The 16,003-nt window shown below is 43.5% G+C and overlaps 1 protein-coding gene across 3 annotated transcripts in view; it reads left to right on the forward strand.

Annotated features, from left to right (window-relative positions):
• Positions 1–16,003, forward strand: part of SLC12A1 (solute carrier family 12 member 1) — a 372,378-nt gene that overhangs the window by 241,732 nt on the left and 114,643 nt on the right. For all 3 annotated transcript variants that reach the window (XM_069222497.1, XM_069222494.1, XM_069222496.1), the window contains exons 19-20: positions 9,010–9,116; positions 11,084–11,166. In XM_069222497.1, coding sequence (XP_069078598.1) covers positions 9,010–9,116; positions 11,084–11,166 — 190 coding nt within the window. The remainder of the gene's footprint in view (positions 1–9,009; positions 9,117–11,083; positions 11,167–16,003) is intronic.

Genomic DNA, 16,003 nt, shown 5'->3' on the forward strand with positions numbered 1-16,003 from the left:
ACTATTTGGAAAACAAAAAAGCGAACATTGTGCTGAACTTGGTGCTTCTTGTTTTTAATAGGTTTCTCCAGTTTTATGTTTTGAGAAGCTCATTTTAAACAATGTAAGTTGTCACTACCAGCACTCTGCTTATATTGCAGACAAGCTCAGCATGACTGGTGGTTCTCAACACACTCACCACTAGAACACCATAAGACTTCTGACTTAGAAGTGAAAAAACGTCAAAAAACAATGCAGCCTGTCTTCCATCTATGCACCCGGGATCTGAAACAACATCCCCGTTTCGATCAGGACTGCTGCAGTGCTGCTCCAACTTAGGAAATAGTCAAATATACACTTCTTTATAGAACTTTACATAACAATGTATTAACCATCCACAAACCAGCTACCTCTCCTATCACTTGCTGACTTTATGCTTGTCTTTGACCCTGTGCAGCATTTCACTGCCCTTTTAGTTAGGCTTGTGCTATAGAAATATCACAGGAATACATACATACTTATAAATTCAGTCTCCCTCTGTCATCCGTCTTGCTACCTGTCTCTTACCAAGTATCATAAAGTTCAGACTTCTTCTTTGAAATGTATACTTTTTCTGACACATATTTCCTGGTTTAGAGTTTGACAGATGGGTTACTCCTTCACAAACGTGACAGATATCCCGCCCACCATATTACGATCTCAATAGGCTATTATGGGATCGAAATACGGCGGATGGGATATCCGGCATGTTTGTGACGGGGTAGCCCCCTCTGCCAAACTCTAAATCAGGCCCTAAGTGAGCTGTTCTTTTACACCCTTCTTAATATACTGTATGTTGGAATTGCAACAAAGGAGCTCATTTAAAGTTGACCAGAAGTCATTTAAAGTAATTTAAACTTGTATAAAGTTGACCCTGGTGGAGGACTGTGCACCCAATATGAAGGTCCCCACGTTTCTGTTGGGGATCTCAAAGCCTACAGCGAAGCTATCAGTGCAGCGGCTCCACTGTCTGCAGACTTCAAAGAACGGCTAGCAGGCACCATGTTGCTTTGTTCCCCCTCTGCATTTTTGTTTGATTTTTAAAACCGACTCCCAACGTGGGAGTTTGTTTCCCAAAAGCAATCAATCAGTGGTCCTGACTCATCGTTGTCTATTGTTTTGGTGGTTGCCCAAAAGTCTCATACTCCTAGAAAATGTACCAGAGTCTTGCACAGGGAAAAATGTGTTTTCAATGTATTATTATTGTCAGTGTTCAATAAAAAGTACTGGCTTCGTTGTCACTACAGCGTATGTAAACATACATTTTCCGTAAACGTTTAACGTGAGCACACTCCATTGCCCTTTTAGCCAGTTTCAGGCGATACAAATAACTTTAATAAAGAAATAGAAAATAATGAATTTCCTCACAACACAAGATCAACGGATAGCAAAAAAGTGCATAAGAAATATTTTCTGTGCCAAACATTTTGTTCTGAATTTGATATAATGTCTTAGTTGTACACTACTTTCTTTATCTTTATTCGTCACACATAAATAGTTCTATGACAGGATGTCTCTTTCCATATATTTCTCTGCTCTTGTGGTATTATTAGAATTGATATCACATATGGATTTGACATAAAACCTATATTTAACTAGGCAGGAAATCGTTGAGTTAATAAGAAACCAAGCAGGCAACGAGCACCCTTGTGGCTGTCAACCAGTGTTCAATAAAAACCAATAACATTTACTGTGACCCGGTGCAGTTACTTCAAGAAAATTGCTTTCCACATATGCAGACTTGGCTGCTCCTTTGTATTGTGATACGACGCCCGTTCACTAACTAGCAGGACATCATGATAGGCCTTGTAAGGGAGGAGTAAATGGTTGATGGCATCTAAAGTGGCGGTCGCAATCACCATAGTGTGTTGACCAAGGAGTAATGAAAGATAATGAGAAAAAGAATGACTGTAGTTTAACATGAGAGATCCTTTAAATACGAGCCTTAAATCACAGAGCTCAGACGTTTAAATACAATTTTGTTTATTCGGAAAACTTTGTGAATTTACGAGAGAAACATTTGCTAGAACTCTGTTTGACTTCTGACAGTACTAGCCCCAAAGAGTTTGAGACCCACGAGGAATTGCTCTATACTTTAGGTTTGATGCTGATGATATGTGCCAGCCAGGGGCACAACTGGACCCTCGCTTTAGGGGTGGGGTGCTAACACTTCAAACAATGGATGTGCAGCAGTTTTCAGAATCAGAGTGAACATGACTTGTGGTATTCTGCATAACAAGGAGGGCGTTATTAGGACGGTATGCACCCAGTTGTGCATTTTAAAGCACACTTGGCCACTAAGTGTGGTTAGTGGCAAGGCTTCTCCTCAAGGAGTTTTAAAAACATTAATGAGAAATGTTGTACTTTAATACACATTGGGCTGGTAGACCTAGTAGGATTTCAAATTTGGGGTTTTAGTTTCAAGGACAATCAGTTGTAACGGGTGTATTCTAAAACACACTGTGCATTGGTTTCATGCTATTAGAACTGGAGAAACTTTACCTCTTGAGGGCGTTTGGGAAGTTAGTAGCAAATGGTACAGTATAATCTTTATTTCCACCTCCCATCGACTATTCATGGCTTAGGTATGTCCTGGCAGTACCCTATCCTGAAATGTAGCCCACATTGGGAAAGATGTTGGCACTGATAATGCATAAATCACATAAAATGAGGAAAAAGTGTGATCATTTATGATACCTTCGCAGTACACAATGATGTAACTTGGAGGTAACCGGGGGTAGAAGTTGTGACAGTTGGCTTGTCGTTTGATAACCCTGGCACTGTCCTTGTTAACCCTGATCTCAGGGTTTATTCATGACGGCAGTCACAGGATAGTAAATCATATAGAAGTTTTAAAAAGTCCATATTTTCTTTTTAAACTTATTTTTTTCCTGACGAGGGTTCACTTTAGCACTGCATAGGAGGCTGCTGAGTAACCAATGGTGGGTCTAGTGCTTTAAATGGGCTGGTACTCACTGGTACTCAGTGCCGTCACTGTTTAATTTTCTTCTCTTGAGTACCGGAACTTCTCCTCAGACAAGGAGAGTACCAGTACACATAGGGGCCCAGCAGCAACACTGATGCTGTACTGCTCAGCAACGTGTATTCAAACCATCGCGGTCGGCACCATCATGAATCTTTGCTATACACATTCCCCAACCCAAAATGAACCACATGATTTCAAAGTGGCTAACTGCAGCACGTTTCAGCCAATCAGAGAGCAGTATAAATATATAGCTAACGTTATGATTGTGCAGCGCCTGATTCAGAAATCTTGTTCTTGAAGTGCCAGCCTACCTAATCCTAATGGTTAGATTCAGTGGGGTCCAGTCAGAATGCGTAGGCATTTTGAGGGGCAATATTTGCCCTTTTGAGTCTGCCTCTGCTGTAATAGAATGTCCTGACTGTCCTCGTGCCATCCAGTCTGGCCTGGGAGAGCTTAACAAGCTCACTTATATGGCCGAAGGGCCTCGGTCCGGCCCCTATTACAACAGCTCCAGGACTCTCAATCAAACCCCAGTCTCAATTGTTTGGGAAAAATATGATAAATGGTACAAAGACTATCTATAGTGAACGAACTTATATTCAGTTAGTTTTCAAAAAAACACAAAACTTGTAGTATGCAGAAAACCATTACTATTACAAGTTCAGTAAGTTAACATTGAATGAGCTTTACAGTAGAATCTGATACAAAGTCCACTTCATTAACTACCTATGATTAGATGAGTCTAAGGAACTGTATATTTAACTTTATAAAAATACATTCTAGCACAATAATGTACATTAATCCTAAGCAATGTACATTTCAGCTGCATGCAGTGTTTGGGAACTTTGTGCCATGTCGTGTTTTCACTTTTGTCTGCACCAAGGCATGCAGCCTGCAAAAGCAGCCTGTCATGTGGTTGGTGAGGGGTACCTTAGGGTGGCACAATTCATGCTGCAGCCCTTAGGGACCCTCTTTAGCACCTCAGGCCCTAGGTGTCAGGGGTACCATTTACTAGGGACTGAAAGAGGGTGCAAAAGGTTTTGCCAATTGTAGAGTTTTGGGGGAAAGAACACTGGCACTGAGTACCTGGTTGGCAGAGACCCAATGCACTTCAGTCAAAATTGCATCAAATACCAGGCAAAATGTGTGTGGGGGGGTACTGCAACAAAGAACCTAGGGCCATATTTATACTTTTTGACGCACAACTGCTCCAACGCAGTTGTGCGTCAAAAATTTTAACGCCGGCTAACGCCATTCCAAAGCGCCATGCGGGCGCCTTATTTATGGAATGACGTTAGCCGGCGGAGCTGACTGGTGTGCGTCAAAAAAAATGACCCACACCAGGCAGCGCCGGCGTAGGGGAAAATTTAGTTTGGCCGTCAAAAAATGGGGCAAGTCGGTCTGAGGCAAAAAATCTGCCTCAACCCGAGTTGCGCCATTTATTTTGACTCCCACCCTCCATTGACATGACTCCTGTCTTAGCATGGTCATGGGCATAGTGGCATGTAGGGGGGCACAAATCAGGCCCCCCTATGCCACAAAAAAATTAATAAAAAAATACTTACCTTAACTTCCCTGGGATGGGTCCCTCCATCCTTGGGCGTCCTCCTGGGTGGCAGGGGGTGTCCCTGGGGGCATGGGAGGGCACCTCTGGGCTCCTTCCGAGCCCACAGGTCCCTTAACGCCTGCCCTGACCAGGCGCTAAAAAATGACGCAAAAGTGGCTGGACGTCATTTTTTTTTGACCCGCCCACTCCCGTGCGCCATTTTTGCACGGGAGTTTAAATAAGGCGCACATGCCTTGGAGTCATTTTTTAGACAGGAACGCCTACCTTGCATATCATTAACGCAAGGTAGGTGTCCACGCTAAAAAATGACGCTCACTCCAAGATCTTTGGCGCTAGACGGGTCTAACGCCAAAGTATAAATATGGAGTTAGCTTTGCGTCGGATTTGCGTAAAAAAAACGACGCAATTCCGGCGCAAACAGAGTATAAATATGCCCCCTAGTTTCTTACACCAATGTTATGAAAGAATTTGCATGTTTGCCTGATTAGTTTGAAAACAGCCCACTTGGGAGTCAGTGGAGGTTTTTGAGTTATGGGGTGATGTTGAAGTCTGAGTGTGAGACTGGCTGCAGAGTTCTGTATAGTCTGAAGTTACCTAGTCAGTAGTGCGTATATTCTTACATAAAGTACGTTCCGAAAGTCCAACTTGCTGGTGATAACGGCCTGGGTGATGACTTTGGGTGTTGAGAGGAAACCACTTGAAGACGTGCTTGAACATCCCCAGGGTGTAGAAGCAGAAGGCAGAGACTACGTTCACTTGGCTTGACCTGGACGGCCAATTTTCAACCACTATTCTGAGGTTTTTCACATGGTTGGTAGCAGATCTGAAATCAGCAGGCCACCAGGTGGAGTTCCATATTGAGGTGTCTTTGCCGAAGATTACTTCTTCTATCTTGACTGTGTTAAGTTTGAGGCAGGTGAGTCTGGGTGTTTTGAAGTTTTGTTGGAGAATAAGCTGGGTGTATTTGCGTAGGAAATAATATTGATTCAGTGGATCCAAAAAATGCTGGAGGGTGGGGCCATATAGGTGTTGAACAAAGTAGGTCTGAGCGAGGATTCTTAGGTACTCCACAGATGAGACTGGTGGTGGATGAGGTGAAAGGAGTCAGACTGACTGACTGGGTATGGCCTGTCAAGAAGGAGCAGACCCATCGCAGTGCTGGCCCTGGGATGCCGACATTGTGTAGGCACTGAATGAGGATGGGGTGGTACACTGTATTAAATTCAGAGGAGAGAGCCAGAAGGATGAGGGCTGAGATGTCTCTTCTGTCAATGATCAGATCAATGTTGTCCATTGAGGCAATGAGGCTGTCTTTGTGCTGTGGTTGGGTCTGAACCCACATTGGGTTTTGTTGAAGAGCTAGTTATTGCTGAGGTGGGCTGCTACTCGTTTGCTCACAATCTTCCCTAAGGCTCTGTGGGGATGGGGATGGGCCATGACTCATGAGAGGCGAAGCCTCAAGTGGGTCATGATGCCCCTCCCTCAACAATGGTAATAAATAAGTCATTATACTCCGTGCCCCTGCATATATGCTTTAGTCCCTTACTTTTTTCATGTGTATTCATTTTAACAATTGCATTTAACCAAAACCAGGATGAAAGAGGTTAAAAGTGTGCAGCAATCTAAAATCACACTCAAGTAATATTGTGAGCACTGGGAGAGATGGTCCATTGTAATCATTACATTCAATCTGGGAGGCAGTTAAAAATGTTTTTCACTTGTCACTTTTTCTGGACTGTGGGAATAAACTCGACTTTGACCTGTACACTTTAGTCATAAATGTGTGAATGTGTTTTTATTGGTACAGTTGTTCTAAATAACGTGCTATTTGACCATACTTATAGTCACTACACTGCATACATTTGTACATGATATTAAAATGTTTGCTTACTTGTTCATGGATCACTGAAGCCATGTTCACGTACTAGAGCTACTACATGTGCTACTTCTATCAGTAGTTCCATTACTACCAATACTACAACTACTTGTATCATTATTAAAAGTGCTATTAATGTAACATAACTGCAACAAAAGGTACTACTATGAAAACAGTAACAATTATGACTGATACTACTTCTACCAGTTACAATTCAATTACTACCCATAGTAAAATTAAAAGTAGTGCTTCCTGCCATCATACCACTGCCAGTACCGCAGCAAGGCAGTTCTAGACCCCTAAGTAGCAAAATATAGCCATACTTGGCGTGTAGTGAGCCCCAATGAACTTCAGCAATGGTGATACTGGTCTAGGGTTACCACTTTCTTAGAAACAAAATACTGGCCGTTATTTACATTTGTTATATTTTTCTATTCTGAGCCAGCCAAGAGCTGGTAGGTGAAAAACAATGGGCCTGATTTATAATTCGACGGACGGGTTACTCTTTCACAAAAGTGACGGATATCCCATCTGCTGAAATCTAAATCCCCCTATAATCTATGAGACTTAGATTTCAACTGACAAGATACAGTAACCCGTCCTCTGAGTTCTATATCAGGCCCAATGTGTGTATAATTGTGAGGATTAATTTTAAACTGGCAGTTATCCCCCTGTTTTCTCTAATAATCAATCTGAAATGAATTATGCAGCCCTGAAGTACTGGATTACACTAATTTTCTGAATATTTTCATAATCCTAAACATAAAAATGCAGGCCAAATCGGTAACAATACAGGCCAGGTGGCAATGGTAGTGCCTGCGCCTACTGCCCTTATGATAGCTAAACCACTGGTTATGGTTCTATGAGCTTTTCATCTACCTATCTTTCCTCCCCATATTCATCCCTCTCTCTGCTCTTCTCCTTTTGCCCCTTTCAGTCTCTCTCCTCAGTATCCCTTCCACTGTCTTTCTCTCTCCTTTGTACTTTTCTCCTTGCTCAGTTTTCACTACTTCTTCTCCTCTCCTTGCTCCACTTTCCTGACTCCTTTTCCCCTTTCCAGTCTCTAACAAATCCCTCACCCTCTCCTCTCACTTTTCACTGCATCCTACCATTATCTTTCCCCAGTCTCCATTTCATCCCCCTATCCTCTCTTCATCCCTTTCCCATCCACATCTTTGTCTTCACTGCTCTCTCTTCTCCCTACTGTTCTTTCTGGAACCCTTCTTTCTCATGCCGCTCACCTTCGTTGATGCACTTCTTTCTCATCCCTACCCCCTCTGCGTTCTCTCACTCATCCTTACTTCCTTTCCCTTCTCTTGCCTTGTCCTATCCCTGCTTCCTTTCACATTATCCTTTGTTCTGCCAGCCTCTGTCCACCATCTCTTCCTGGCCTCTCCTCATCCATAGCTTATCTTTTCTCCTTCTTTGTCTCTCTGACCTCTTCGTTTCGACCCTGCCCTCTCGATCATCACTCGTGCATTTAATTTCTCCGTTATATCGTCTTCCTTCTCTCCCCTTCTGTTTCATTACATTATTTTTGTAGTATATCTTTTTTTCCTTTCTTTCCATACTGCATCAGTTCTTCCTTCTTTCTCGTTTTCTTTCTTCCTGGCTTAACTGGCTAAACCTCCCACCCCCAAACCATGCGCCATATTCTCCCTCCTTCATTTGTCAATTGAACAATAAAATACCGCAATAACGGGCGTCCAGTGAGCCCGCATGCCTCTGAGCCCTGGTGCCACTGTACCTGCTACACTAATAGAAGCTGCGAGACTGGGAGAGGAGTTTAGCCCGCAGAAAAAATATCAAGTGGTGATATAACATTATGTGTGAGTGGTGTATCGACAACCGTGGTAGAGTGGGGATTCTGGGATACTTTCTGACTGCCCCGAGATTTAGGGAAGAAGTACTTACGTGTGTGCGAATCGCAGGTCTTTAAAAAAAAGCACACGAACTGAGCAGAAGTCAAAAGCATTAGGCATTTTAAGGTGTCGGTTTTATTATCCATATATTGTCCAAATCTGCGTCCCAATGTCTGATTTAGCAAGGCTGTCTTTTAAAATCCCTGATCTCTAGGACACCTCAAAGCGTTTTGAAAGCGGGAAGCGTCAATGGGACGTGTCTTCTAATTAACCCCCCACCCGACCCGCCAAGAAATACATGCATTTAAATGTAGGGCTTGTATCTGGTGCTGACGAGCCCTTCAATCACCCGTCAGTTGTCTGCTCTTCCTGTCGTGTTATAAAGAAAGCCACGGAAAACAGCGAGCTCAGTGGATGGTAACAGCATGCGAATGAGAAATGCAAATATGAACTCATCAAGGAAAACGCTCACGTCACCAGAAGCCGTTTAGGGCCGAGGTGATTTCTAGCTAATCTCTTTGTCCGCGCGTGGGTGCTGCTGGCATGAAGGGCGTTCGGTGATCGGCGCCCAATCCAAGCAGCTACCAGAAGGTGACGGCGGTGATCTGCGGCCATTAACTCCCCGTCACAGTCTGTGTGGCTGGTTGTCCAGAAAGGCCTGGCAAGATTTTCATGCAGTGTCTTTTCCTCATGTTTGCAGGCCACGGGTTTGGGCAGACTGAAGCCGAACACTCTGGTCCTTGGATTCAAGAAAGACTGGCGGAACGCAACTCCTGTGGAGCTTGAGAATTATATAGGTGTCATACAGTAAGTTCTAATTGTAGTGTATCATACACATATCTCAAACAAAATAAACATGCTAGTATTTATTCACATGCAAGTGTTATGTGACCCTCTGAAAACAACTGATAACACTGGCCTGAGCGAGACATCTCTTCAAGATTATTATAGGGTGCTAGGAGTGGCCCGTACACTCAGGGGTGTAACAAAGGCCCCCGCAGCCCGGGGTGGGGTGCGAGCCCCACCTCAGGACAGTATACTGTGCACAGTCGACAGGCCCCTGACTCGGCCGTGGTGGGAGGGGCCGGGACGGTGGGTGGAGGGCTCCCTCAAGTTTCGTTACGTCAATGCGTGTACTTCGTAGCGTTATGAAAGACATGCTTAAGCTCGTGAAGAGATTTCTGCTCACGAAAGTCAAATACCAGCGTAGCTGATCTGTGGAATAGGTGTAGCGAGGAGCCGTGCGCCCCAAATTTAAGCAACGAAGGACTGGGGGTAGTAAAAGGTATCTACAATTGGGTTGCAGTGGGTTTCCTCAGACTTCTAGGCATTAGAGCCATTGAACTTGCCGAACTAATTGTGCCACTAGCTGGTGCCACCCGGCTCTTGGAATGCACGTGCCCGTAGGTATCTCAGAAGCAGAGGCCTAGTCCTAAACTAGAAAGAACCTGAGGAGACTGACTAATTTTCAACAGCCTCAGTCACAGACCTACCGGTTTCCCAAACAAATGGCTGTTGCATTTATTCACTTGTCGGGCCCTGGTTACAAGTTTTGATTCCTATGCTAATAGGAATTTGCTCAGAGATTTTAATTACGTGTTGCATGATTAATTATCACAATTTAAGAGTTTTCTCCTGGTAGATTGCAGCAGACCCAACCTGTCGAAACTTGTCAGGAAAAACAAACAAACAGAAAAGGGCAATGAATTCAGAATTTGGGGAGTCATTCTGACCCTGGCGGTAATTACCGCCATGGCGGAGGTCGGCGGTAGCACCGCCAACAGGCTGGCGGTGCACCGCTGGGCATTCTGACCGCGGCGGTTCAGCCGCGGCCAGAAACGGAAAGTCGGCGGTGTCCCGCCGACTTTCCGCTGCCCTTGAGAATCCTCCATGGCGGCGGAGCACGCTCCGCCGCCATGGGGATTCTGACACCCCCTACCGCCATCCAGTTCCTGGCGGTTCTCCCGCAGGGAACAGGATGGCGGTAGGGGGGCCGCTGGGGGCCCCTGCAGTGCCCATGCCAGTGGCATGGGCACTGCAGGGGCCCCCGTAAGAGGGCCCCCAAAAAAATTTCAGTGTCTGCCTAGCAGACACTGAAATTCGCGACGGGTGCAACTGCACCCGTCGCACCTTCCCACACCCCCGGCTCAATTCTGAGCCGGCGTCCTCGTGGGAAGGGTGTTTCCCGCTGGGCTGGCGGGCGGATTTTCGGCGGTCGCCCGCCAGCCCAGTGGGAAAGCCAGAATGACCGCCGCGGTCTTTCGGCGGGAACCGCGTGGCGGGCGGCGACTGCCGTCCGCCGCGGTCAGAATCACCCCCTTGGTGTGTTAAATACAGATTCTGCATGTTATGCCTCATTTTCTGGTTGAAAAGTCAGAATAGGAGGCATTTCCTACGCCCTAATACCTAAAGACAGGCTAGTAATAGGACACAACATGTTGATTTAGTTATTTGGTGCACCGGCCTCCGCATGTCCAGTTCTTTATGGCTTCTTTTTATCCAAATACATTTTGTCAAGTCTCACCTATTGAAGTTTAAAGCGAGAAAAATCCGAACGGTTTGAAGCTCATTGACCACCTGTAGTTGTGTCCCCTGTACAATAAGGTGTTTGCGCTGAACACGCAAGGGACTTGCGATCAAGACCAGATAGTTTATGCATTGCTAATTACCTCGGTGCATGAAATCGCATAATTCTGTTTTTTGCACGCGGTTGAATGAACTGTTAGATTGCTGTCAAGCAGCAGAATTTACTGACGTCGTTTTTCTTTTTTCAGTGATTGCTTTGACTTCGAGTATGGTGTAATTATTGCCAGGATTAGTCAGGGCTTTGACATCTCGAAAGTCCTGCAGGTGCAAGGTAGGCATTTAGTTATGAGTACACGTAATGTTGTAATGTGTTTTATGCTGCACTCCATTTGTCCAGAACATCCGCGGATGTATTTTTGGCCACCTATTGGCTTGTCTAAAAATTATCACGGCCGGTGGTGATTCACTGACGTTTGTGCGCGCGACCACACACACCACCTGTACCTTTTGCACGGAATGGTTCCTTGCCTGGTGAGTAGTAGAGTTCCAATGGTTTTTCCCGATTCCCCGCAACGCTGAATCCTGATGATGGCAGCCGATGGAGCTCAGGCCTGCTATTGAATTTGTCTTGAATCTGAATGAAAATATTGCTGACATTATACAAATGCAATTTAAAAAAAGTTATGGTTTATAACCTTTAAAATCCATGCGTAGCAGAGAACTTTGTGTACTTCACAATGATTGGTTGGGATTTAAATGAACAGCTCAATGCAGCAGTGATTTTTCAGAAATAAAAGTGGTGCCTTAGCCATTTCTGAAAATAGCACTCTTCTGCCATCTGCTGGAATTTCTGTACTTTTTAAGCCGTCTCCCCGTTCAATATTCTGCTCGTTTCTGTTCTGTTGTTTTTATAGCACTTCACCAGACAACGCAGTAGAAACTGACATCCGCTGACTGGAACAAGGGGCAGTGGTATGAAACTGACTACTCAGTACTTCAAATAAACTAAATTAAAGGCCTGCTGACCATCTGATAAACTAAACCGCAGGCACAGAGCATTTGACATTTAATATCTCATGGACAAAACATCTTGTCCTGCATTTCCTACCGCTATTACACACTTCATACGAGCAATGCATTCTGGGTATCTTCCCTGTTCACCATCGTACCTGCCAAGCGGTAACGTTTAGCTCTTTATTCTTATAAATAGTTTTTAACTGTACTTTTCTGATTTAATTTTAAACACGATCACTTTAATTTATTCTGAGAGCACGAAAGGCTGAGGCCAGAAGTGTAGTTAACAAGCTCAAATGCTTAAATGCTGAAATGTCTAGCAGAGCGACCTCCCATAGAGTATATCTGAATTTGGGGGAGTAAAACACACTTGCTGGCTTGCTACTTGTTGGTTTTTGCCTCCAAAGGCAAGTCATCTGGGTGCGCATATTGCATCATCCCTTCGTGTGCATTGGAGACCCGTGACCTCTGCGGGACTTGTGTAACTATGGACAGTAATGTGCAATTCAACTGAAAATAAACTAGCTGTAACTAGTCAGTTAATCCAGTTTGTGATATCCCTGTCCAGGTTTGAAACTATAAAAGGGCTTGTTTCAGCACTATTTGCTATCTCAAACTCCGGTATCGGGACCCCCCATAAATGAAATTATCAAACACTGCGAAAAAGATCTTGGAAACGAGTTCTCGGGGTATGTAATGGGGCAGCAGCTGTTGTACAATGTCCAAACACTCCAGGAGTCTGTTTCCTTGAGAAATAATGTAAAGTAAGAATGAGATGGCGTCTTACCACAGGCAGACTGAATTCTACGTACCCAGGTTGTTCTAATGGTTATTGGAGATGTGACTCAGTGATGGGAAAGATGCCCCGCATCTGGTGGGACTGTTAAATATTATAAATATTTTGGAAGGAGGTGCTGAGCCACAGTTCACAATACCTTTAAACAAGCTGTCTTTGATAACACATGGCGGAGGGGGGATATATTTCTTCTGTTATGGGGTTTGTTGTCAATGGTACCGAACTGCTTAAACACATAAAAAAAAATGTTACATACGAAAAAGAAAGATTGAAAAGAAGAAAACCACTGGCAACAACGTTTTGTGAACTGCAAATTCTTTCTAGTCAAATGTACACATGTGATCAGGTCAAGTGCCATCACTAGTAGTGCAAGAGAGACAATTGTGAAGTGGACAGACTCACTGGCCAGTGGTGTTGGCACTATTTTTAGAGTTTGGGATGCTGGCCAATAAACTCACCTCATGAAATGGATAGAGGATATTTGACAGCGTTTCTTTAAAAATGCTAAAATGCTGCCCGACAAAAAATATTTGACGGCCCCTTTTATTGCTCATCTTCCATCTAAACTCTTTCAAGTGTCGCTGGGGTACTGCAGCACATTAACACTCCTAGTTCCAGCACTGGCATTGGCCCAGGTTGTGTGCTTTGGTGGGTGGAAGCAGCATGTGAATGAGAGTTGAGCAGGCCAATGGAAGGAGATGGCTGACTGATAGCCGCCCTCTGTCCCTGATTATAAGTGGTCTAAAATTTCAACACCTGTTTTCAAAGGGGTCAGATTTGAGCTGTGCATTAAATTAACCTGTGCCTAACCCTCTAGTAGCTTGGCACAAAAGCAGTCAGGTTTAACTTACAAGCAGTATGTTAAGTATTTATGCAGCACACAAACAGTTATAAAGTGAAAACACAACACAAAAAACCAACACCAATTTAGAAAAATAGAAACATTTTTAATAAATAAAATGACACCAAGATAACAGAGGCACTACAGCAGCTATTCCCTGCACTCCTTCAAAAATACTGCTAATTAACTAAAATAATCTACCTTACAAATTCTATGAGGTTCATTCTCTATACTTGTATTTTTTTCATGGAAGACACAAAGAAGAAATGAGACATGTTCAGTCATCGTGGATCATAAATGCTCACTGTGGTCTTGACAGCTAACACCGAGGTTTGGGCACTTACAATCACTCTACACCTGCAGCAGTTACCATTGCAGTAAGGAGTCCCTGTCACACCAATGGGCCAGGTACTCAGCCACTACAGTCTTACCATACATCACCTCCATTATTTGTCAGAAGACAATCAACTATTTCGTCTACCTTAGTTGATGCATTACTATCCTAGAGATATATGGACAGTCAACCATTAAATGGCCAATAGTCATCAGAAAGAGATTTTATTTTGCATAGCTGCATTAGCCTCCATAGCAGCTGCACATGGTGACCAAGAAAAGGACTTAATGCACCAGTTGGAATAACTTCCTCTGGTTCTTGAACGACTCTCACGTGGGACGTTGCTGTTCTGGAAACAAAAGTTCAGTGCTGTTTTGAGTTTAGCAACGTGTACCCTCCCGTAGCTGAAGGCAGGAATATCCATGTCAAATGCTTCATACAAACTGCTGGACAAACTTCACATCTTTGAGATAGTGAGTGCAAGGATGCTGCAGCCCCCTACACCTACAACAGTTCCCACTACTTGGTGCTCATGAAAGCATGATTAGGAGTGAAACATTGCATTGGTGAAGGACTGTGAACCCCCCCTTCTGTTCCCAGCACCTGCCCCCACCCAGAGGAATTGAATCACTATGGAGATTGGAGACATAGAACATGCCCTCTCTGTTTCAATTTAGATATGCTGATAATTATTCTAGTTCTTTAGTAACAATTTCCAAATTTAATAGACAAGTGCTCTATACCAGCATCTTATTGTTAAAATCATTTTGTTTAGTGGTTCCATTGTCTTTCGCATGCTGGGTCAGCCCCTTTTTAGTAAACCTCAGAACCTCAGTTTACCTCAGAACAATTTCCAAATAAGGATGTCTGACTACACATTTGTTGATCATTTATTTACCACTGAATACTTGAATAGGTCACTATACTAATGCTCGTTTAATCTGGGTAGTTTTTTTGACTAACTCTTGCCCAAAATTATGCAACAGTGTCCTGACCGGAGGATGAATGATAGTGGGCAACAAACGGCTCATATCAAAACAACCAACCTTCTTCCTATCTTTAACATTTGAATGCAGCTGAAGCTGGGATTACTCTTGTTTGCACATGCTGATGATTTAAAAAAATGCTTTAAAATAATTGAATGATACGACTTTTAAATTCTACCCATTTTGGTAGACTAAAGAACACACACTAGTGTAGCAGGAGCCACAAAATAATTGATATAGGAAATTTATACTATCGGTCTAATGATTTTTATATCTTCTAGTCCCCTCAGAGAACATTGTTTATAGTTCTAACTGGAATTAGATGTTGGATTTCAAAACGACAATGTTTCTGCCCCAGGTAGCTTGTGTATTTTTTATGTCTTCACCTATTGGATCCTCACAGTGAAGTGAGTCCAAAGGGGGAACTCATCACACGGGTACCATTGTAATATTCCTTTTCTTCATCAATTCTCTATCTAGTTGGTTTGAGGGTTAGCAGCTCCGAGTTACCTTAAGGAGCCCTTCATTATGACCATATCTGGTAATGTTGGAATGTAATAAATTCGGATGCTAAATGAGAGCAATTGCTTCTGTCCATTCACCACATTTTGCTGTGATCGCGTGTGCCCCATGCCAGTGCATCTTGTGTCACATAAGCAAATGCAGATCACAAATATAAAATATCAAGATAGTTAATCGTATGGTAAAAATACCTTCAAATGTTGTCTTTATCCTCTGTTTTTCAGATCATGTGGGCTCCATGGACATCTTTTAAGATTTAACATTTATTTTTTGTTTATCACATATGTTTTGCTGAAGTACAAATTAGTGGCACTTTATATAGCGGATTGGTACCAAACCCTAACCTAGTAGATTAGGGTTTACTTTACTCTGGCCCTGAAAAAATGCCTCTGACCCACTGGGTGACTAGGACATGAAACAAGTTGACCACATGGTGGAACTACAGGCTCATTACTATGCCCATTCACTTCACACACTGTTTTTAATCTTGCACAGACATTCATCAGGAATAAAACTTATGAAAAAGGGTTTGCCCATAGACAATTTTAACCACACCACCACCAAATCTTCCAATCCCCCTCAACCAATATCGAAGGGAATCATCCTGTACTATGACAAATACTAGGCCAGGACTGAGAAAAAAGATCTCCGCAAAAAAAAAAACACTTGTAGGGC

This window comes from Pleurodeles waltl, chromosome 3_1, assembly GCF_031143425.1.
Source record: "Pleurodeles waltl isolate 20211129_DDA chromosome 3_1, aPleWal1.hap1.20221129, whole genome shotgun sequence".
Taxonomy (NCBI): Eukaryota; Metazoa; Chordata; class Amphibia; order Caudata; family Salamandridae; genus Pleurodeles; species Pleurodeles waltl.